General features: G+C 42.8%; 1 protein-coding gene across 6 annotated transcripts in view; it reads left to right on the top strand.

Moving 5' to 3' along the window:
- Window positions 1–25000, top strand: part of LOC122252199 (uncharacterized) — a 450493-nt gene that overhangs the window by 199804 nt on the left and 225689 nt on the right. For all 6 annotated transcript variants that reach the window (XM_086530452.1, XM_086530453.1, XM_086530450.1 and 3 more), the window contains 2 exons: window positions 12197–12277; window positions 14762–14869. In XM_086530452.1, coding sequence (XP_086386578.1) covers window positions 12197–12277; window positions 14762–14869 — 189 coding nt within the window. The remainder of the gene's footprint in view (window positions 1–12196; window positions 12278–14761; window positions 14870–25000) is intronic.

The following is a 25000-nucleotide window of genomic DNA, read 5'->3' as shown; positions in this document are numbered from 1 at the left end:
TTCATTCCTTTCCGCCCTAGACCTACCCCTCCCGTTCCTCCTCTTCTCCCACCCCCCTTACCCCTCTTCTCCCCCTTCCCTTCTTCCTCCCTCTCTCACCTCCTCCTCTTCTTCTTCCTCCTCCTCCTCCTCCTCCTCCTCCTCCTCCTCCTCCTCCTCCTCCTCCTCCTCCTCCTCCTCCTCCTCCTCCTCCTCCTCCTACTCCACCTCCTCCCTCTCCACTCCACCTCCTCCCTCTCCTCTCCTCCTCCTCCCCTTCCCCTTCTCCTCCCTCTCCACTTCTCCTCCCTCTTCCCTCCCCCTTCTCCCTCTCCCCTCCTCCTCCCTCTCCCCTCCCCCTTCTCCTCCCTCTCCTCCTCCCTCTCCCCTCCCCCTTCTCCCCCTCCTCTCCCTCTCCCTCTCCCTCTCCCTCTCCCTCTCCCTCTCCCTCTCCCCCCTCCCACACTTGATCTTTTTCTGCTTGTGGCTGGATCATACTACATGTAGGTTCGATCTTATATCATTGTTTTTGTCTTATTTTGGCCCGTCTCACTCATTCAGATGTCTTGAAAGTTCTCATCTCACTTGCCTAAAGGACCAAATTTCATACACCTTCCCTATCCATCCGTGTTTACTTTTAATAACCACCTATCTATACTCCTCTTATTCAACCGCCCACCCGAATACACTTTTCCTAACCACCTACGTAACGGAATATAGTTTTTCAATGCGTCTATCCACCCAAATACACTGTTCCTACCCACTTATCCACTCAAATACACCTTCCTTACCCACTTAACCATCAACCAGCATCCTTCCCTTGCATCCACCCACCTAGCTACCCATCCGAATACATGTCCTTACCTACAAACCCACCCACTTACCCACCCACACATGCCTCTCCCATCCACCGTAATACACCTCCTCACCTACCAACCCACCCACTTACTCATCCACACATGCCTCTCCCACCCACCTAAATACACTTCACCTACCAACCCACCCACTGGAATACACCTCCTCATCCTACCAACCCACCCCACCCACTTACCCACCCACACATGCCTCTCCCAACCACCTGAATACACTTCACCTACCAACCCACCCACTTACCCACCAACTGGAATACACCTCCTCACCCTGCCAACCCACCCCACCCACTTACCCACCCACACATGCCTCTCCCACCCACCCGAATACACCATACACCTCCTCAACCTACCAACCCACCCCACCCACTTACCCACCCACACATGCCTCTCCCACCCACCCGAATACGCCTCCCTTCCACCTGCTCACTCAGCGTGCGTTTTAGTGCAGGGTGTAGTCGTCACACGCTCCACGGACAGGTAGCTATATAGGCCGTGTGAGTGTCGGGTTACCAAGGCTTATCAGTTCGGGTTATGAGGGTGGGTTGTGGGAGGTGGGTGGGGGAAGGAGTGGGGGAGTAGTGGGAGTGAGGAAGGAGAGAGAGAGGAGTGGGGGTGGGGAAGGAGAGAGAGGGGAAGGGGAGGGGTAGGGGGTGGGTGAGAGGGTTAGGTGATTTAAGAATGGGTTTTTGGGTACCAGTTTTAAGAATGGAGAGGAGGGGTGGATGAGGAAGGGAAGAGTGGGGGAGGAGGGATGGGTGAGAGTGGAAGGGTCGGGGAGTTAAGAATGGGATTTTGGATACCGGTTTTAAGGTTCCTTTTTCATTCATAGTTTGAGCGTAATTTTGCTTTATTGCTCGGGTGTTATATTTGTCATCACCGTCATCGTCATTGTCATTATAATTAAAGGAGTTTATTAGGATATATTTTTTGATATATTCGTTTGATAAATAAAATATTGTCCATTTTATGGTAAGCTACACGAACCATGGGAGATTTTATAAACACATCTAGTTTAACATAATTATCAAACCCTTATTTATTCATTTTTATATTTATTTCACCTCGATTAAGAATAAAAAGATGCATCCATAGAAATTTTCCCAAACCCTAATTCATTTATTCATTCATTTATCCTACCTGGATTTAAGAAAACAAAACAAAACAAAACAAAAAATAATAATGATTCTCCATCGCCATGTATATATATCTTCTTTTTTTCTCTCTCTCTTTCCCGACATAACCGAGGTATTATTATATTTACGAAGCACACACGTGTTTGTCGGTGCCCGTATTTTGGGAGAACTTACACAGCCTCTCCCATGCAAACAAGGCGGCTGCCAAGGAAAACGCCGCTACACCCTTCAGTCTCCTTGGTTTGCCGTTTCTCTGTTTGCTCTCTGCTTTTCCCCTCGTTCTTCGCTTTCTTTCTCGTCTTAATTCGCTACATTTATCATTTGTTTATTTACATTTGTTTATTTTATTTTATTTTTTTTTATTTATTTATTATTATTATTATTTTTTTTTTTTGTTATTTCACTCTTCTTGTCTCCTTGGTTTTCCGTCTTTCTTTTTGCTCTCTGTATGTTCCCGTCTTTGTTCACTTTTCTTCTCGTCTTAATTCGATATTTTTATCGTTTTCTTTATTTGTATATTTCTTTATTCTTTTTGTCTTATTTTGCTTTACGCTTCACTCTTCTTGTCTCCTTGATTTTTCTTTTTTTCTGTCTTTCACTTTTTTTCCCTTTTTATTTTTTTTTAAAATCATATGTTTATTTATTTATCTCTTTTTTATCCTTTTATTTGTTCATATTTATCGTTCTACGCTTCTGTCTTCGGTCTCCTTGTGTTTCTTCACTTTGGCTTTTCCCCTCCTGTTTCCTCCCCCCTTTTTGCCATTTATTCGTTTATCTATTTATCTCTTTAGATTCATTATTTTTCATTGCTTCAGTTGCCGTTTATAAACCCTTCAGTCTCCTTCCTCTTTCGCTGTTTTCCTCTCGATTTTCCCCCTTTTTCACTTTGTTTCTTCCATTTCTTTCTTTACTTTCGTGTTTTGTGTTTTTTTCAGCTTTCGGTCCTTTTATTGTATTCACTTTGTTGTTCCATTCTGTTCTTATCTTAATTTTGTTTTTATATATTTTCGGTATTGTTGTCATTATTTTTTTTTGTCATTTCGACTCATACTCATTTTGTATTTTTAGTCAACTTCTTTATTTATTTTGTTTTATCTCATTTCCTTTTTATCGTCTTACCCCACTCCTCTTTCTCCTATTCCGCCTTTGGGTCTTTAAGTAGAATCTGAATCTCCTTGAAGTCCTCCTCCCCGCTGGACGAGTTGTTGCAAGAGTGAAATTAAGATATTTTTATGGCATGAGTTAAGGCACTCCAGTGGGATCTGGCTTTTAAGTGTGGATAAAATTCCGATCAGATACTCATCTGCTTCTCTCTCTCCCTCTCTCTCTCTCTCTCTGTCTGTCTCTCTCTCTCTCTCTCTCTCTCTCTCTCTCTCTCTCTCTCTCTCTCTCTCTCTCTCTCTCTCTCTCTCTCTCTCTCTCTCTCTCTCTCTCTCTCTCTCTCTCTCTCTCTCCCTCCCTCCCTCCCTCCCTCCCTTCCTCTGTCATGTCTTGATGCATTTCACTTCTTACAAGGGAATAGGTTTTTGTTTGTTTCCACCTTTTTGTTCCAAAGTTCAGAAAAGAAGAACGTTTAATGAGATGATAATAGCTGAGAAAATAACAGCGGTGATGTAATCGAGAGATGATAACGGTGTGGAAATGATTGTAAATATAAAAAGTGATGATGATGCGCAATAAAAGGTAATAGGGAGAGAAATAAGATTAGATTTATAATTATGCGAAAAAAGGACGGAAATAAATAATATTAATTGTATAATTACGCGAAAAGAGGATGATGAGTGTGGCAATTACACGAAAGGTGATTTTTAAAAGTAGAGAAATGGCGGATGGAATTGAGGAAAGGTTTATAAGCGGTGGAGGGGGGGGGGGTAGACAGGGGAAATTTCTTTATATAATATTTTTGAATCATCTGCGTCTGGGAGTGTTGTTATATCCGTTGTTTTATGGAAAGACATAAAGAATACATAGTTTTTTTTTATGATGGATACTAAATTACTTAATCAGGGTGGGTAGGTGTGAGGGGGGGGGGGTGGAGGGGGCATGAAGGCTAAGGACCAACTACCAAAAGAGGGCGTGGTTGGTAGAAAGAATGAGGACTGATAGAATACAGAGGAAGGAAGAGGAATAACGACCAAAGAGAGAAGTGGTTGCGAGGTGAAAATGGAATACGGCGATAAATGGGAGATATACGAGATAGATAGGAGATAGATTGATATAGATAGGTAGATGGATATAGGAAACATATATATAGGATATCGATTGATATAAACAGATATAGCAGAGAAAATATCGCATGTCGATGAAATGAAAAAAAGGATAAATTAAGATTTTAAATATAGTAGAAATTGCACGAAAGTGTGAAGGAATATTGCCTAGATATGGTTATAGTAGTTAAATATAGTCACAGGAAATGGAGCAGGGAGGATGAAGAGGAAGGTCGGTGTTGAAGAAAAGGAGGAGTAGCGATAAACAGGAAGACAGCAATTCAATTCGAATAAAAGAGAAAGGGAATAGAAAGTGTTGATGATGGATAGTAGGTGATTGATGTGAAAAAAGGTAACACTTAGAGAGAGAGAGAGAGAGAGAGAGAGAGAGAGAGAGAGAGAGAGAGAGAGAGAGAGAGAGAGAGAGAGAGAGAGAGAGAGAGAGAGAGAGAGAGAGAGAGAGAGAGAAAGTTCAATAACATACGCTCTTCCTAACACCTCCCCCTCCCACCTATCCCCATCTCTCCTTCATCCCCTCATTTACCTCTCTCCTCCCCTCTCCATCTTCTCGACTTTCCCCTCTTCGCTCCCACGCCCTCCTGCCATGGGGTGTGATGAAGGGCAAGGAGGAAGGGGGGAAGAGGTAGAGGAAGAAATGGAGGGGAGGGGAAGGGAGAGGAGGGGAGGGATTGAGGGGAAGGGAGGGGAGGGGAGGGGAGGCGAGGGATGGGATTGAGGGGAGGGGAGGGGAGGGGGAGGGATTGAGGGGTCGGAGAGTCGCCCTCATCAATAGTGGCGCCGTTATTACTGAGGATTATTATGTCGGCGTAAATTTTCGGTTTTTGACTGGTTGAGGATGGAGAGAAGGGAGGGAGAGGGGGAGGGAGATGGAGAGGCGGGGTGAGGGGGGGGGGGAGAAGAAAGAGAGAGAAGAAAGCGTTTTGAATAAATATACTTTTTATTACGTCGATTTAATCCGTATCTTGAATCTGATATTAACTTTCTATATTTTCCAGTAATTTCTTTTTTAATAGATTTGAAATGTAAAATACTAGAATTGAAAATAATAGAAAGGAAAATACTCTGATTCCCCAAAACCACATTTAGGTTTATTTAAGTTAATATTTATATCCTGGGATCGATATATGATTTGAATAAATATAGTTGACATTAATTACTTGCATTGGATCATCAATATGCGAACGGTCACGCCTTCCACATAAATATGCACAGTGAAATCAGCATAGCATTCACAGATTATTAATTGTTCAGTGAAGGTCCCTCTCTATGCAACAGCAGCGTCGGTCAGATAAGAATGACGAAAGAAAAAGAAATACGGCACTATCTCCTTTACTCGCGCCAGGACCTGTGTTAATGAGTGGGACCGCGCCAGGTGAGAGAGAGTAAATTATGAACGCAGAAGGCAAGGCGCGCGCGAGAAACCTTTAGTTTATTTGTCAGCATAACTCAGCATAACTCAGGTTTATGGCGCGCTGCTTGCTTGCCGCAGTACTGCATCGCGGGCGAGACTAGGCAGCTAGGTGGGAAGGCTATCCTGGTAATGGGTTGGTGGGCGGTTTTGTGCTAGGTGGGCGTAATTTTAATTGTTATAATTATTTTTATATCATCACTATTATTATTATTATTACCATTATTATTAGTATTAATATCATCATCATCATCATCATCATCATCATCTTCACCGTCACCGTCACCATCACCGTCACCACCACCACCATTACTACTGACATTATTACTCTAACCACAGTTTTACCATTACGACTAATCCCATTACTATTACTATTACTTTAGAGAAGGGGAATATTTATGAATGGGATTTGTGCTTTTATCAACAGTGGCGGATATAGCATGGCTTAGTAATTCAAAGGGGATTTCATGACTGCAGTATTTAGCTTAGTTTGTGTCCGGTGTTTATTGGGGCTAAATGCTAAGTGATTGGAAACGTAGATGATTTTAAAATATATATTACTACGGCTTAGATGTTTAAGAATGAGATAGATACGTTTATATCTGTTTGTCCGTCTTAAATGGCAACTGTTTATCTGTATGTCTGTATAACTGTCTATGTTTCTATCTGTCTGTCTCTCTACATATCTGTCAAGCTATCTGTCGATTTAGCTATGTATCTGTCTATATCTGTGTTCATCTGTATATATATATCTATCAAAACGGAAAAAAACAGACGCCGTTGTGAAGTACAGAGTAGACAGAATACCAAGATAAAGAATGAGGAGGAAAGTGTAGTATAGAGGAAGAGAGAGAGAGAGAGAGGGAGAAGGAATAGAGTAGATAGAGTAGCCAGAGCTGCCAGATTAAGAGAGAGAGCATGTAGAGGAAGAGAAAGAAGGAAGAAGGAATAGCGCAAATATAGTACCGAGATTACAGGTAATTAATTCAGAAATATGACGAGGCGTGAGAACAATTATCTGTCGTCGGGGCGTTTGATGAAGTCGACGAATTAGTTTTATTCATGCAATATTTTCTGAGCCCCCCCCCCTTTTGTAAATTAACCTCGGATGTTGGTTTGATTAATTTCTCTTTAGATAAATTGGTTTTATTCATGCAATATTTTCGTCTTCTCTTCTGTTTGTAAATTACGATTGATATTAGACGTGTTAATTAAACCTGAGATGAATGGGTTTTATTCATGTAATATTTTCCTTTTTCTTTTTTTTCTTTTTTTTCTTTTTTCTTGTTCTTGGTTTGGTTAATTAAACTTTAATGAAAGTTAACCTTAGCGGAATACTTGAATACTGGAAATGAGATGGGGATTTTTCTTTTCTTTTCTGAAGAACTTTGTTGGAGATAAAAAAACCAACAACAACAAAGACTGGGTGAGGAGGTCGAGGGAAGGAGAAAGCATATTGGAACACGAAATGAGATGGCCGAGTTCGGGAAGCGTCTTGAAGATAGGACGAAAGTGTAAAAAATGGCAATAAGAAAGAGCAAAGTTAAACGAAGGGAAGTGTGGGATTAGAAGCAAAGAGAAGGAGGAGAAGTTTAAGAAGAAGAAATAAAAGAAAAGAACACTAAAGAAAAAGTAAAAGAAGAAAAGAGAGTATAGTTAGGGAGAATGCGTATACGTTTATGTGTGCGTGAGTGAAATTATACCGTTGCGTTGTATATATCTGCATACCGGCATTTGTCTGTGCACTTAAAGGTGTGGGGAGGGAGAGGGAGAGGAGAGGGAGAGGGAGAGGGAGAGGGAGAGGGAGAGGGAGAGGGAGAGGGAGAGGGAGAGGGAGAGGGAGAGGGGGAGGGAGAGGGAGAGGGAGAGGGAGAGGGAGAGGGAGAGAGAGAGAGAGAGAGAGAGAGAGAGAGAGAGAGAGAGAGAGAGAGAGAGAGAGAGAGAAGGGAGAAGGGAGAAGGCGCAGCAAGGGAGAAGAGAGGGTCCGGTCCGTTTGAACGTAGTGCCTTGAAGATAATTGTGACCGCCATTATGAAAGGGAAAGTAACGGGGCCGAAGCAGTGGTTATAATAAAGCATTACGCAGATGATTATTACCTGCGGTAGTCTCTCCTTGGCCCTCCATTGTGCTTATACAAACTGGTGGGTTAAGGCAGAAGACAGAACCGGGGAGTTCGAGTTTATCAAAAAGCAGTAATCTCTCTTTTTTATTTTTGGGGTTATTTATTTATTATTTATTTATTTATTTATTTTAGCAAGAAGGCCTTTAAATGTCTTTCCTCCTGATAGGCTTATGATATCTGGTTAATATACATATACACCATGCATTTACGTTTTTGTTTTTAAATCTTAGAATAATATCGTTTACCTGTTGATATAAAAAAGGCATCGGATACTTATCATAATGTATTCTAAATAACAGAGAGAACATCATATGATTAAGTATCCCAAACGTAACATGTAATTAACCGATAATTACTCTTATCGGTGGTTCTGTAGTTAATGGGTAATGGCGACAGGGTGTTAACTACTTCGATGAGGTAATTCCAACCAGATGCTCAACGTGTCTTTCTTGTTGTTTACGCTTCCACCTACCAACCCCCCTCCTCCACCCCCACCCCACCCCCTCCTCTTTTACTTCTCACCTTTGACTCTTCCTTCTCTCGTATGGCGGTTATTAAGAGATAAAGTCAGGGTTGGATGGCAATTACAAGAGGATGGAATACCGTTGATGGATGCTGGTGTCAGGGGTCTTGGGGGGGGGGGGAGTGATTTAAATCAGGGTTTTCGGGTCTTAGAGTGTGGAATTTGGGTGACGATTTTTTTTCTTTTGAAAGGGTAGTGTGTGATAAGTACGGTGTGTGTGTGTGTTTGTGTGTGTGTGTAGTTGAGAGGGGTAAAAGGAGAGAGAGTGGGGAGGAGAAGAGGAGAGAGAGGGAGAGGAGGGGGAGGAGGAAGAGGGAGAGTGGGAAGGGGAAGGAGAGGGAATGAAAGAGAGAGGGGGAAGCAAAGACAGTGGGATAGAGAGAGGGAAAGGGATAGGGGAAGAGAGATAAGGGGAACGGGAAATAAAATGGGAGGAGGAAGGAGAGAAAGAGAAGGGGGAAGGCAACTTAATAATACGAAATCAATATTAACTTAATTATTTTGTTATCGTATGAACCTGGAGCGACCAACACTGTTAAAAATCATGATGACCGTACAAATTCACTCTGCCCTTTTCTGCGGTTATTGTGTTCAGTGTGGTCATCCCGGCCGCAATGAACACATACTCTCTAACGGTTGTATTGTGCCATTATGACCGGTGTCCAAACATTAGACTAGCTCGGGTTGCGTATAGTGGGAATTCTGGCTGGTGTCCTCTTGCACTACCTGAGTTGAGTCACGAATGGGTCTAATGTCATTATCCCACGCTGTAACCTTCTGCTGCGGTAGACACAAGCTGTAAAAAATGGGCGCGCTATGTGTACTGGATTCGTGTATCTCCTTCGTGAGGTTTGGGGGTGTAGGATTACCGTAGAGTTAGATATAGCAGAATAGATAAAGAAAATAAAACAATAGCAGATCAGTTACAAGAGGAAAATAATCCATAATAAAAAAGTGATTCGGAAAAATTTCGGGGTGACAGACGTTCCATCCCGACGACAGCCCTCAGCGTCTCCACCTTGTCCTCGTTGTCGCCCTCAGAGTTCGTGGAGACCTGTAGAAAAGATATAAAGAATAGGGGAAGAGAGGAGAAGGAGAAAGGAAAGGGAGATAGGAAACTAATAATTAGGAGGAGAGAACGAGCCGTTGTCCAAAGAGACGTGTAGAAAGCAAACGTAAGAAATAATGGGAGAGTTAAGTAGATGAGCGGAGTAGTGGGTGAGGAGAAGGACAAGGATTGGGAAACGGATATTTAGGACGATGTAAGGAACGCCTAGACGTGTGGAAAGCAAACATTAGGCAGAAAAGGGTGTTTTAAAGATTAGGAGAGAGAGAGAGAGAAAGAGAGAGAGAGAGAGAGAGAGAGAGAGAGAGAGAGAGAGAGAGAGAGAGAGAGAGAGAGAGAGAGAGGGAGAGAGAGAGAGAGAGAGAGTCGTTCCCTATAGAAAGCAAACGTTGGGAAGAAAAGGGAGTTCAGAAGCTGCAAGAGGATATGGTCAGGATTAGGATGATGATGAAGAGAGAAGGAGAAGGATGGATATATTTTTTTTCTTAGGAGGAAAGCGAGAGAGAGAGAGAGAGAGAGAGAGAGAGAGAGAGAGAGAGAGAGAGAGAGAGAGAGAGAGAGAGAGAGAGAGAGAGAGAGAGAGAGAGAGAGAGAGAGAGAGAGAGAGAGAGAGAGCCGGGGCTTAACCCAACACGCAGGTTCCCACGCTACAGGTCCGAGTTCCCAGGCGAGAGACGGTACCCCGACGTCCCCGCCCCGGCCGCCCGCACCTGCCTGGAGTGACCTGTTTGACCTGTTCTCGACCTGCTCGTCCAATCTACCCTAGTTGCGAGGGTTATTTTTGCGGGTGATTTCAAATGCGGCCAGGGGTGGGTGGGGGTGGGGGTGGGTGTGGGGGCATTGGGTAGTGATTGCCTGATTTGCATATCATACGTTGCTTGATCAGCAGTTTGATTGATGTTTCTTAGGCGAGGTGTGTTAGGCTCCGGTATATGTAATTTTGTTCCGTGTCTTTGTCTTTCTTCTTTACATATTTTGGTATTAATCGTCTGTGGTAATTACAATTATATTTCTAAGCATATGATGGTGTACCAACTGGTTTATAATAACTGGCATAAAAGCAATGGATTCTCCATTTTAAGGATACCACCCTCTTGCTAGTCATCTGGAAGAAGAGAATGGGGAGAGGAGGAGGCGGTGGGGGAAGATGGAGAGGAGAGGAGAATGATAAGAAGTAGGAAGGAGAGGAGAATGAGGAGGAGGAGGAGGAGGAGAATGATGATGATGATGATGATGAGGAGGAGGAGGAGGAGGAGACAGAGGAAGAAGAAGAAGAAGAGAAGGAGGAGGGGAGGGGGGGGAAGGAGAGGCGAAAATGAAGAGAGGTGGCGGTGAGGAGGGGAAGGGGCTGAGCTAGACAGGAGGGGGGGGAAGGAGGAGGAGGAGAATGAGGGGGTGGGGAGGCAGGAGGGAGGTGGCTTCGGCGCAGCTGAGCCAGAGCTGAGGATATTTCCACGCTTCAGAGCAGCACATTCATACTCTCATGGCGTGGCTGTGGAAGGTTTAGTGCAGGCGATCATTACGGTTATTATTTTCGACTTTCTTTCGCATTAAGAAAGACTTCAACATGGAAGCTTCTAGGATAATGAAACCTCTTATGGTAGACACTCTGACTTGACGGATTTTACTGGATGTGAAGTTGTCTCTTTTTTTATTCTTAATACGTTGAGCGTCTGAACATCTGTAAAGAGATGAACACACCTGGCCAGACTGGCGGCGCCGCGGTGAACACTTGTAGCGTAATTGGCGGCACGAGCCTATTTCATGGGGAGACCGGTGCCTTAAGCTTAATTTGAGGTGAAGTTGCTTGCTTGATATGACAGAAAGCAACTCGGAAGTAAATTGGGAAAAATCCGATGCGTAAAGAAAGGTGAAGGAAGAAAGAAGTAAAGATGAGGAGATAAAAATTAGACAATATGGAAAGAAAGGAGGAGGAGAAGAAGAAAAGAAAAAAGTATGAAAAAATGAAGAATAAAGAAGCAAATGAAGAAGGAGGAGAAGAAGAAGAAGAAGAAGAAGAAGAAGAAGAAGAAGAAGAAGAAGAAGAAGAAGAAGAAGAAGAAGAAGAAGAAGAAGAAGAAGAAGAAGAAGAAGAAGAAGAAGAAGAAACAGTGGGAAGGGAGTAGGACGGGAAAGAAAACGGAATAAAAAAAAAGACGAAGGAAAGAAAATATTAAAATGAAAAAGAAAATCGGAAAAAACAGCGGAATATTATTGGTCAGATTAGTGTCTTTTCCCCGTCCTTCTGACAGACGTTAAGCTGCTTGTTATCCTTGAGAGATAAATGTTGTGGACGTGGAGGTAGGCCTATTTAGGATGCCATGAAGAGGATTATGTCACTCAGGATCCCACAAAATTTCGAAATGTATTTTAAGAAATTTGACGTCACGGAGGTTCACTTGATAACTGCTGTTTTTTGATGGAGTATTGATATTTTATCGTTTGTTTATTTGCATTTTAGACACTATGTTCGCACACGCCCATGACACTTACGCGAACACGCACACTAATATGTGCGCATGACGGTATATCGACCCCGTCAGTAACCTCAATCTGCTTCTGATATATATTCTTTGCAGTTTCTTATACTTATTATAATCTTGCACATCCTCATAAGTTTCTCTAATCCTCATTCTTTTGGATTTCACTTATTTATCTCTAAGACTATTTTAGTGTACGAGTGGTGTGTATTTACACTAGGAGCAGTATACAAAGAAGTTGGTGTACCGTAAGGAAATATCTGTGCAATTTACCCGACGTACTTACATTTTCTTAGATTATAGATTTTTTTCTTTACAATGTCAACTTTATCAACTGACCTGATTTTACCTCGCCCACTGACCTTTGCGTGTTTTGCCGTTGCAGGTTCCACAGCTTCCGGCGGAGGATCCAGAGGCTCGCGGGAGTCCCGTGTCCTCACGTCTGCTCGCGCCTCTACGACTACAGGTGAGGGATAATCAGTAGGATTATTTCAAATGTTTGTTATTGTTATTAGGTGGTATTATTTTTACTTTATTATTATTATTATTATTATTAAGTATTATTTTTTTTAGGTGGTATTATTTTTATTATTGTTGTTAATTGATAGGTAGTTGTTATTTTGAATAGGATTATTTTGATCGAGGGAGGGAGAGTGAGAGAAAGGGAAGGGAGGGGAGAGGGAGAGGGAGAAGGAGAGGTGGAGGCAGAGGGAGAAGGAGAGGTGGAGGTAGAGGGAGACGGAGACGGAGACGGAGAGAATTAGGGAGATGGTACTGGAGAAGAGGGAGAGACAAAGGGAGAGGAGGAGATAAGGCGATGGAGAGGGAAATGAGAAAGGTAAAGGGAGAGAGAAGGAGCGGGATAAACAAAGGGAGAGCGGGAGATAAGAATGAGGAGGGAGAGGAGGATGGAAAAGAGAGATAGAGAGACCACAAATCAATATGAAATCGAATCTTAACCATAATTATCCACATTTTTTTTCTATTTGTTCTGTTTATTTGGTTTTCCCTTCTACGGCCCCTCATTATTCAACCTCGCTGACTAAGAGGTAGCACAAGGATATCTTGGTCTGCAACTTGAGCTGTTGGTCTATGGTCTTGCAACTCACAATCATTTAAGATTCTGTAAAGGCTGATCTCGCGACCTTTAGGCTTCGTCTTGCTTACTTGTTTTTTTGTGCTTTTACTTATTCATCATTATTTCACAACTTTTCTTTGATTTCTTACTTTCACTGTTTCGAATCAGCATTGCTAATTGTTTGGTTCCGAGATAATTTAATAGCAGCACTGTGGGTGGGTATGTGTGTTGTTGTGTATGTTTTTATTTGTTTATTTTTTATGTGTGTGTGTGTGTGTGTGTGTGTGTGTGTGTGTGTGTGTGTGTGTGTGTGTGTGTGTGTGTGTGTGTGTTTGTGTGTGTGTGTTTGTTTGTGTGTGTGTGTGTGTGTGTGTGTGTGTGTGTGTGTGTGTGTGTGTGTGTGTGTGTGTGTGTGTGTGTCCATCCCTTTCTCTCTTTCTTTTTCTCTATTTTTCTTTTTTTTTCGCTATTTTTCTCTTTCTTTGTCTCTCTCTCTCTCTCTCTCTCTCTCTCTCTCTCTCTCTCTCTCTCTCTCTCTCTCTCTCTCTCTCTCTCTCTCTCTCTCTCTCTCTCTCTCTCTCTCTCTCTCTCTCTCTTGCTCTTTTTCTTTTTCTGTATGTATACATATATGTATATATATATATATATATATATATATATATATATATATATATATAGATATATATATATATATATATGTATGTATGTATGTAATTATATCTATATCTATATATGTATATATATATATATATATATATATATATATATATATATATGTATATATGTGTATATATGTATATATATATATATATATATTTATATATATATATACATATATGTATTTATTTATTTTTGTCTATTTCTATCTTGATCTGAGGATCTTTAAACTGCCAACCCTTTACGTAATGATGATGCAGAATTCTTATCTTGTTATCAGGAAATGATAGATATTACTGGAAGAAGGTATTTCTGGTTACAGTAGTTAATTAGGAATTTATGCATACTATTTTTTGTTAGAAAAGTGATTAGTGGTCGTTCATGAGATTGGCTAATAAGAAATTTTTTTATGAGGTCCAAGAATTTCGAAACTTCCTTCATAAAATATATATTTTTTTCTTTTCGTTTTTTTAAAGGAAGAAGAGCAGGAAGCTCGTATCGATTGGCTGTGTAATTTGCATAATTCAGTATTGAATTTCGAAGCAAGGAGAGAGAAAAATCGATGCTTTATGAGTAGTTTTTTTTGGGAAAAGGGGTAAGTGGGGAATGGGGGGCGGGGTGGATTGGGGATGGGGGAGGGGAAATGGGTTATTGAAGGTAGGTTTAGGGAAATTTGTGGGATATTGTTTGGTTTCTTGGGGTTTATTCTGTCAATGGGGTTAATTTGAAAGGTTTATAACGCAGTTGAGATTGATAGTGAGCTTTTTGATCAAGTATGGCATTGATGATAGCTTTATTGGCACCATCAATACTGCGAATGTTCTGTGATTGATTTGGCTGTTGTTCATTGTCTTATTTATTATTAATATTCCTTCATTTGTTTTATTTGGCATTTTATCTATTGCTATTTTTGATTATTTTATTCTGCTCATTATTGTTGTATCGTATATCATATTATATATATATATATACATATATATATATATATATATATATATATATATATATATATGTGTGTGTGTGTGTGTGTGTGTGTGTGTGTGTGTGTGTGTGTGTGTGTGTGTGTGTGTGTGTGTGTGTGTGTGTGTGTGCTTGTGTGTGTGTGTGTGTGTGTGTGTGTGTGTGTGTGTGTGTGTATAAATGTGAGCATATCAGTCATCTAATTATTCTCTCATAAAGAGATTGTAACCCCCCCCCTTTTTTTTTCCTTCACAGCGGAGAAGAAGAGGCAGGAGGCCGCACCACCTCCAAGACGACCCCGCCTTGATAATATCAAGTCCACCATTCCTAAACCTGGCAGGCTTCCACCCAGGAAAGTAACAGGTGAGTACACAAGCAGAGATATTGATGTTTTTTTTTCTTAATTATCCTTTTTTAATGTTTTTATTTGTGTGATGGTTGTAGGAATTAGGTATATATATTTAAGCCCTATAGGTTTTATACTATTTCAAATCTTGTTTTGAAAGCGTTATTTTGTCTTAAGTTGTTTACTGAAGTATGTCTCTTTTGGGATTGCTAGACAAAATGTTTTTGTTACCCCCTGAAAGTAACCATACTCTTTGAATGCCTAGAGAGGGCTTCATAGAAAACGTGACCGCTTCATGAGGGACTTGTGTATTCTTTTCCTCGCAATTTTTTTCGGAACACTTGAGAGGCCTTTGAACAATGCCCAAATCACTAGATCTATAAAGATTAAAATCAATCATTAGTTCCCGGATGATGTTCGTATGATATTGCATAATTTGTATTACTATTTAATGTGTCCCATCGTTCATTTTTGCATGTAATTTCTTACTGATAACAATAACCAATAAGAACCAGTCTTAATTCAAAATAAAAATTTCGGTATTTTTTTTTTTTTTAATTTGCGAACAAAGTAAGCAAATGGAAAACAAAAGAAAACATGTAAGACGGGCGGCTGTAAGTGCCTCTGGGGGAACGTGTGGTCGCCGCATCCTACTATTTTGCATAAAAAACGTGACTTTCATGTTACCTTTCGTCCTTCTTTCCTTCTTTATTTTTTTCTTTTTTCCATCTTTTTTATTTAGTTTATTCTTTCTTTATTCATTCATTTCTGTCTTGCTTTTTCTTCCTTTCTTCTTTCCTCCTTTGAAAGGTCTTGAGTGATCGTATTACATATTAGATTGAAGGTTTCACAGAGAAATGTAGAAAATAGGATTTGGTAAGATGAAGGTATTGTAGTCTTTTTTGTTTTTTTTCCTGCAATGAGATTTTTAAGGAATTCCTTTTAAAAATGCGCTATTCATTTTCTTAAGAAAAATGAAACTTAGATTAATTAAGGGGATAATGATAATAATAATAATAACAAAAAATATATATTATATTAAATAGACGTTAGATTTTCCTGTGATTTTAGATGTAGAAAAGTGTTCATTAAAAAGACTTTTTCCCCGTAATGGTAGATGTTATGAACGAAGGGTTTCTGTGTGCGTGTGGTCGAATGGTCCGCGGGCCCCGAGACGTGAATGACGCGGCAGGAAGTCGTAAAGCATGTGTAGGTTTACAGCGCTTCCTCGGATAGGACGTGGAAGGACATAGGACTTGGAAGGACTCGGTCTTGGTGAATGTGGCAGACTCGAGGATTATTGTGGCGTCCTGTTAGGATCTGTCGCAGGTAGGAATACCCTTCGCGGTAGAGATAATGAGGGAGCGGAAGGACCGGCAGCGCAGGACAGCAACAGTGTATCGAGGGTTTGCACACCGAGCAGTCGTCAGGGGAAGGGGGAAGGGGGAAGGGAGAGGGGTGGGTACGGGAGAGGAGGGGAGAGGAGAGGAGGAAAGAGGAGAGGCAAGGGGAGAGGAGAGAAGAGGGAGGAGGGAGGAGAGAGGAGAGAGGAGAGAGGAGAAAGGAGAGAGGAGAGATGAGAGAGGAGAGAAGAGAGAGGAGAGAAGAGAGAGGAGAGAAGAGAGAGGAGAGAAGAGAGAAGAGAGAGGAGAGAGGAGAGAAGAGAGAAGAGAAGAGAAGAGAAGAGAAGAGAAGAGGAGAGGAGAAGAGAAGAGAAGAGAAGAGAAGAGAAGAGAAGAGAAGAAAAGAAAAGAAAAGAAAAGAAAAGAAAAGAAAAGAAAAGAAAAGAAAAGAAAAGAAAGGAAAAAGAAAGAGAAAGAAAAGAAAAAAAAAGAAAGAAGAGAAAAGAGAAGAGAAGAGAAGAGGAGAAGAGAGGAGAGGAGAGGAGAGGAGAAGAGGAGAGAGAAGAGAAGGAAGGGGAGAGAGAGAGAGGAAGAGAAGAGAGGAGAGAAGAGAAGAGAAGGAGAGAGAAGAGAAGAGAAGAGAAGAGAAGAGAAGAGAAGAGAAGAGAAGAGAGGAGGAAAGGAGAGGAGGAGGAGAGGAGAGGAGAGGAGAGGAGAGGAGAGGAGAGGAGAGGAGAGGAGAGGAGAGGAGGGGAGAGGAGAGGAGAGGAGGGGAGAGGAGAGGAGAGGAGAGGAATGGGAGAGAAGGGGAAGGGGAAGGGGAAGGGGAAGAGAAAGAAAAAGAAAGAAAAAAATTGAAAGGAGAAGGAGAAGGGGAAGGGGATAGGGAGGAGACGAAGCAGGAGGGAGGCCTCGTTGCCGTCTTGGAGGTGACCTTGCCGGTACTCGTGGGGGGTGGCCGAAGGGAGAGTGGATGGGAGGGGGTGGAGGAGGGGGAGGGGGTATTAAGGGTGGATGGGTGAGTGGGAAGAGATCGGGTGTGGATGGCAGGGAGCATGGACGATAGAGGGTGGGGGGGGAGGTAATGAACACCACTCTAACCACACTCTTTCTTGCATAGTCACCGAGGTAGAGTGGGTAAGGGAGGGGGAAGGAGAGAAGGAGTTGAAGGGAGGAGGAGGAGAAGGGAGGGAGAGAGAAGGAGGAGAAAGGAGGGGGAGAGAAGGAGAAGAAGGGAGGGGGAGAGAAGGAGGAGAAGGGAGGGGGAAGAGGGAAGAAAGGGAGAGAGAATGAGGAGAAGGGAGTAGGAGAGAAGGAGGACAGGGGAGGAGGAGGAGAGAAGGACGGGAAGAGGAGTTTATGGTGATGATTGTGCCTTTTATGCGTTCCAATGCACAGTGGTTTTGCGCACTTGAGACGACTTTTTAAAACGTAGACGTAAAATTGTAGTTGTTTATGAAAACGTCTCTTGTGCTTTAGAATCGCCAAAATCAAGGATTATACGGCCAAATGAATGTCATTTCTCACTTGTCCAGCTGCCATGATAGTCAGCCTCATAAAACACAGGATTAAAAGCCTGGTGTTTGTGCACGTCGGCGAGTGTGCGTTCTGGCTGTTCAGTTTGAAATCAGAACGAAAATGTATTATTCATGACAGTCATATCATTTGATCGTTGCCATGAGCGTTGCATTATTCTCACGTCCTCCGTAGGGACCACACACATGTCTTTTGTTATTCCTTTCTCTGTTATAGTATTTGTGCTTCCTATATTTTATTCCCTGTAGAAAACACGAGGACCTGTGAATGGGAATGAGTGTTATCAGTGACAGTTCGTTTACAGCCTCTTAAGCGCTCATTTGTGCATTGACTTCAGTTCCTTTTAGTTGGCTGGAGTCTCCACGAAACCATCCACCTCTGTCTATCCCTTGATCTATCCGCCTCTCTCCCTGTGCCCTTAAACGGTCCACTTCTTTCCCTATTCTTTGAACCATCAATCTCTTATTCTATCTCTTAAACTATACACATCTTTACCTTTCCTTAAAATCATTCACCTGTCTGGCTATCCCTTAAACTGCCCACCTCTCTCCCTTTCCCTTAAACCATCCACCTCTCTCCTTATCCCTTAAATCACCCCATTCTATCCCCTTCCCTTAAACCACCCCCTCTCTCCCTCTCCCTTAAACTATCCACCTCTCTCCCTATCCCTTAAACCATCCACTTCTCCCCCTATCCCTTAAACCTGAGATCGGACAATTAGGTGTCTCGGAGAGCCTCCTTCGTGTTGCCAAGCCGTGATGCAAGCCAGGCGGCGCAAATGCAGATATCGAGGGTATACCGAGAGAGATAAAAACGAATAAACACAGATGGCGGAGAAAGGTACTTGTGGTAGATACTATTTTTTTTGCGCCGAGAGGAACGTTGTGTGAGAGGAAAAGGTTGTTTGGTACAGAGATATTTGTATGTGCACACACGCGCGCGCGAGCTACCCCTCTCCCACACGCAGATACACACACACACACACACACACACACACACACACACACACACACACACACACACACACACACACACACACACACACACACACACACACACACACACACACACACACACACACACACACAGCGAGAGAAAATGAGCAATAGACAGAGGCAGAGACAGACAAAGAAATACAAATAGAGAGAAAACTATATTAGTGAACAGACAAACGAAGAGTTGAGCAATAATAGGGTGTCGAAAGGTAAGCAGACACAAGGCACAGGGGATGGAGAAGGCAGTTTTTGGGGAAAGGAGAGAGAGGGATGTCCAGCCCGAAAGAAGTAAACAAAAGGCATTGCACAGTTAAAAAGGAAGAAGCCAAGAAGCACAGCAGCCAGACTAGATCAAGAGTATCGGGTGACCCTGAGGAGACGGGTGGGGGTCAAGTCGCTCCGCATATGGTCATCTCCGGAAGACATTCACCGACGGCCCGAGAGTTTTGGCTCTCGTCGGTGCCACGGGCGAGAGCTTTCCATGCGAGGCGCCGGGGAGGGGAGGTGTGTGGGTGGTATTTTTTTGTTCTTGTGTTTGTGGGTATATTTTTCTTTAGCTTGTACAGATTCACAATGAGGAAGGGTTATAAAACCACGAAGGACTAGGAAAGGAATCTTCATTTTTTATTTGATTTAATGATGGGAAATTTACCCTATTGTCTGAGGCTGTAGAGCTAACGATGACGCCAATAAAAAGAGGAGTTTGAATGGTGTGTTTACTACTGCGTGATTGAATGAGTTACTCGCTGACCTCGAGTGACGGCGGCGGCCCCGGGACAAGGTCGCCGGAGGTCGTCTAGGTGTCGGCGGTGCTCACCTGCCAGTAGTGCCGCTGTCGATGTGCCACCAGCAGCCCCTCCTCCCTCTCAGCGCCATCCGACGAGTCCCATCTGCCGCAGGAAACAGTCAACGGAGCGTTCACGAGTGCTCTCTTCGTGCACTTGTCCCAGTCGGCGATTCGCGTGCGTGGTAGCGAGTCCGCCTCTCGCTTCCGCCACGTGTCTAGTGTTCGTGAGCCGAGGTGCGTGTGTTTGAAGACCTGCTCCGTGGCTGGGCGCTGGTGAGGCATCATGGTGAGGATTTGCGAGATGCAGCTCAAGTACGGGCTCATCCCGTGGCCCGTCATCACAATTATCAAGGAGGAGGACGAAGGTGAGTCATGAGGCTGTGAAGATGAGGTTCATGCAGGGAATCGGAACGTGGCCTCCTAGGCTTGTGCAGTGTGGGAAAAGATGGCTGCGACACCGTTCCATCTGTAGCAGTTTCTTTGCAACGAGACTGTACGAATTTGTTGCATCTTCGCCGTTCTTTTGTTACAAGGGGAAGTTACAAAAGTGTCATTTGATGAAGAGTATCTAAGAACACCGTGGAAAAAAAACAAGAAACGTGTTAGTTTTCTATTTCATAGAGAGAGAGAAAGAGAGAGAGAGAGAGAGAGAGAGAGAGAGAGAGAGAGAGAGAGAGAGAGAGAGAGAGAAGAAAGAAAAGAAAGAGAAAGAAAGAGAGAGAGAGAGAGAGAGAGAGAGAGAGAGAGAGAGAGAGAGAGAGAGAGAGAGAGAGAGAGAGAGAGAGAGAGAGAGAGAGAGAGAGAGAGAGAGAATATATGTGTGTGTATTTGTTTGTGCTTGTGTGTGCACGTATGTGTGCATGCGTTTGTGCCTGTGTATATGCGTGCGTTTGTGATGTGTGTATGTTGATGTGTTTGCTTGTATTTATGCATATATTTGTGTATGAGTGTGTGTTTTTTTATATGTGTGCGTATCGTATATATGTGTATAATTCAGTATGCATATATTGTGTGTCTGTTTTTGAATGTGTGTGTGCATTTTTGCCTTTATAAGCGTGATTTATTTGTGTATATGTTTGTGTGTGAGTTTGCGTCAATATGTGTATGCTTGCATGCGCTGATGTCTGTTAGTTTGTGTCTGAATATGTGTGTGCGTATGTGTAGGTATATGTCTATGTGTATAGGTCTACATGTCTATTTTATCTATTTGTTTTAGTATATTAGTGTCTGTGTGTGCATGTAAGTGTGTGCATTTGGGGTGCGTGTGTGGTTTCCGATCGCCTCACGTAAGGCTTCCGGCCCATTGTTGTGGTATAGGGCTTGGTGAAGAGAGTGAATTAAGAAATGAAGGATGTATACAGGAAGAAGAAGAGGCAGGTAATGAACGATGAAGGAAAAGTTGAGAAAGCAAAGAAAGAAAGAAAAATATGCCAGGATTTGTTTATTTTCCATGATCATATTTTTCGTACATATGTTGAATCAGTATTTTTCAATTGTATCTTATACTTAGAAAAAGAATACTAAAAGCATTATTATTTATACATATTTTACATAAATTCTGAAATTTATGAATGCGTCGATAAAATAGAACGGGAATAAACCCCCTCACATTCCCCATTCATACGTAATAAAATGTGTATCTAAAATAACTTTTATCGAGTATAAGGCAAGCACATTGTCCTGCAATAAAAGCAGGTCATGCAAAGCTATGAATAAATGCAAATATCGCTCATGACCGTGGCTTTTACATTGTTCGAAGTTATGAGAGTATGAAGTAAGAGGTATGAGGCTTTAACTCAGGTATGAGACTATGAGGTATGAGGTATTCAACTAAAAGGTATGAGGCTCAGGTAATTATGGGGCATTTAATTAAAATGTGGCTTCTTCTAAGATTTCTCGGGTCCTTAAAATCCCTCGGTTTCAGTTGGCGGCACCGAGGTTGAGAGAAAGGGATACAGGAAGAGGTATGAATAAGAATGAATAATTCCACAAGGTAAGGGTTTATTCATTCAACATTCATACTTTTTTGTGAGAATGAATAATTCCAGAAGGTTGGGTATTATTCATGCAACATTCATACCTCTTTAAGATTTGCCACAATGATTTGCAACAATGAGACAAGTGGTTTCTTACATCTCAAAAGGATGAGGTAACATAGGTTATCCTCACCATAATGACCTTTGAGATTAGGGACTTAAGAATCGAGGTCGGATAAGAAATTAGTCTGCAGGAGTGTTGTTATATGTGTTATTATCCATGAAGGAATGAAGTATGAAGTGTGTTGATGTGTGGACGGGCTGTTTTTAAAATTTCTTGTATGTTTTTTTTTATCTTAAGCAGTTATTAATTGTGTAGTATTTTTCATTCGTTTATATGTATTTATTTATGCAGTGTTCATTTACTAAATGCTGTGTTTATACATTTGCTTATTTGATCTTTGTTTTTTTGCTGGTTACCCAATCCTAAAGCTTGTTAGAAATGAGCACACTTGAAGCAGCTGTTAAGGGCTAATTATGAAAGTGGGCAGGATCCCAGCTTGCCAACGGCGTTGTGTGAACTGGTCCGTTTACGGGCGAGTTTTAATGGTCGTCATTATTTAATTGTGACCTTTATTTACTTTTTTTTATGTATATTCTCATTTTTAATATGCGCACGTGTACACACACACACACACACACACACACACACACACACACACACACACACACACACACACACACACACACACACACACACACACACATCCATGCATATGCTCCTGTTACTCGGCTAAGGTCAAGTAACACCTCGAGCGGCGAGCACGCGTTGCAGGATCGCACACCTTGTTCTCCTTGACCCTGTGTTTCCGCCCGTGTGCCCCGACATGTGGACTTCGGAGCATTTACCTTATATGTTTCTTATATTATACTATCGTGTTATATCATGTGTATATGAGGATATGCGGTCTTATATGAGGGTATGTGGGTTGTTATATGTGGGTGTGCTGGTCTTATATCTTAGACATTCTGTGCTCGGGTTTTATTTTACTATTAAGGTTATGCGAAGGTCGGCGCTGAAAGAATTCGAACATTCCGAATCATTATGAAATGAGAGGGGTTGCAGCAGCGCCTGTGATGTGCAACTCGCAAGCACACGCCTTCATTATACATTCCAAACGCACGCAGGACGCCGCCGCCGCCGCCGCTAGACTTTCGCTCCCATGGCATGAATAATTTTCGTCTGACAGCGAAGGACATTCCACCGTATCCTCAAGCTGCATTTCCCTCGGGGCGTGTGGACGGAGCGGCGACGTGGGAGCCATTGCAAGGAGCTTGTGCGGGAAGGATATTGTGTGCTTGTCCTTTGTTCGGTCTTTGATGCTTTTTTTTTCTTCAGATTTGTTGTTTGCTTGTTTATTCGTTGGTGCTTCTCTTTTGGTTGTTATTTGGTTCTTGTTCTTAGTCTTTTTTTTTGGTGGGGTTGGGGTGGGTGGGGGGCGTGTGTGTGTGTGTGTGTGTGTGTGTGTGTGTGTGTGTGTGTGTGTGTGTGTGTGTGTGTGTGTGTGTGTGTGTGTGTGTGTGTGTGTGTGTGTGTGTGTGTGTGTGTGTGTTTGTGTGTATGTGTGTGTGTGTGTATTTAGGAACGGGATTTCATGTATTATATATTTCACTTTGGTATTTGGTATTGGCTCGTGACTTTTATTATACGTGTTTGTGTGAGATGACGGGGCTGTGTGTTAGGTTGCAAATTTGTATACGACTTTTTTGTGAATGTCACGTGTCTGATTCATATCAGATGACCTCTGAGTGTGAATGTACCTGGAGTGCTTGTGTTATGCTTTGAGTGACCATCGTCGTGACCAAGACTGCGTCATTTGTGCTTGTTTTATTGCCTCCTCGTGACTCTTAGCGACTATTAGCGACTGCTTGCGACCTGCTTGGGACAACGGTGGCGCCTGCTCGTCTGCTTTTGGGTCTTGGATGTCTTTTAAGTATCACCATATTTATCTTGGATCTTGTCTCCTTAAACCTTATTTTATCTTCTTTTTTCTGCGGTGGGTAGGATGGGTGGGTGGGTGGGTGCTAAAATGGGCGAGTTGTTGGGTGGGTGGGCTGGTGCTAGAGTGGGTAAGTATTGTGGGTGGGTGTTTAGGTGGTGTGTACGATGGGGAAGGGGGATGGGGATTGGGGTTAGTACACCCATAAATAGTCCTCGTGGTCGAAGAGGTCAGAGGAAAGAGACAACAACAACAAACAACAAGAAGAGTACAAGCCAGGCGGCGCTCTTTGAAGCCGACGAAAGAAGTTGCTATCAGTGTTTTGCATGATCAGCTGGCCGGTCGGCGGCGGGAGAGAGAGATGACACGGCGCTGGGAATTTTATTTTGGTGTGATCTACCCTTCTACGTGACTCGACTTAGCTTTCGAAGAGTGAGAGCGAGTGGGAGTGGGAGTGGGAGAGGGAGTGGGAGTGGGAGTGGGAGTGGGAGGGGGAGTGAGAGAGGGAGTGAGAGTGAGAGTGAGAGTGAGAGTGAGAGTGAGTGGGAGAGGGAGAGGGAGAGGGAGAGGGAGAGGGAGAGGGAGAGAGGGAGAGGGAGAGGGAGAGGGAGAGAGGGAGAGAGAGAGAGAGAGAGAGAGAGAGAGAGAGAGAGAGAGAGAGAGAGAGAGAGAGAGAGAGAGAGAGAGAGAGAGAGAGAGAGAGAGAGAGAGAGAGAGGAAAAGGAAAAGGAATATGAAGAGGAAGGGGGAGAGCAGGGGAAGGCAAATGAGGAAGAAAGAAGAAAGTAGAGGGAGGAGAGGGCAGGAGAAGGGAGTGTTAAAGTGTTGAAGTCTCAGTTGATTGTGTGCAATTTACGTTCTGCTAAGGCTACTCGCAATTGGGTTGCTTGAATATATGCGCAATTTACATTATACTATATTCGCTCATAACTAGCTTGAATGTTGAAGACACAGTCATAAACTAACATGAACTAATATATTTGTATAGCCGACTAGATTACACAATATCAATAAACGTTTACAAAACAGACGTAAATATATGCATATCTCTAGATTCTGTCAAATGAGAAGCAATAAATCATCCTGTTTTGGCGAGAGGAAGAGGCGTAGCTCGCGAAGATACAGAAAAAAAAAGTTACAACCGAGATTTGATAGTCGACCGTGCGTACGAGAGAGCCGCGGGGAAGGGAGGAGACGGGAGGAGAAGAATGAGATGAGAGGAGAGGGGGGAGGAGGAGAGAGGAGAGAGGAGAGAGGGGGAGGGGGAGAGTTGGGGAATAATGGGAGGAAAGAGGAGATGGGAGGGGGAAGACTAGGAAGAAGAGAGGGTTAAAAGACAGAAAGGGAGGAGAACAAAGAGGGTGAAGGGGAAGGAGAGAGAGAGAGAGAGAGAGAGAGAGAGAGAGAGAGAGAGAGAGAGAGAGAGAGAGAGAGAGAGAGAGAGAGAGAGAGAGAGAGGAGAGAGAGGAGAGAGAGAGAGAGAGAGAACGAAAGAAAGAAAAGAGATAGAG

This window comes from Penaeus japonicus, unplaced genomic scaffold (genome assembly GCF_977035675.1).
Source record: "Penaeus japonicus unplaced genomic scaffold, GWHDUDI00000001_assembly GWHDUDI00000033, whole genome shotgun sequence".
Lineage (NCBI taxonomy): Eukaryota > Metazoa > Arthropoda > Malacostraca > Decapoda > Penaeidae > Penaeus > Penaeus japonicus.
The sequence above is the reverse complement of the archived record's forward strand: the minus strand, read 5'-3'. Positions and strand labels throughout refer to the sequence as shown.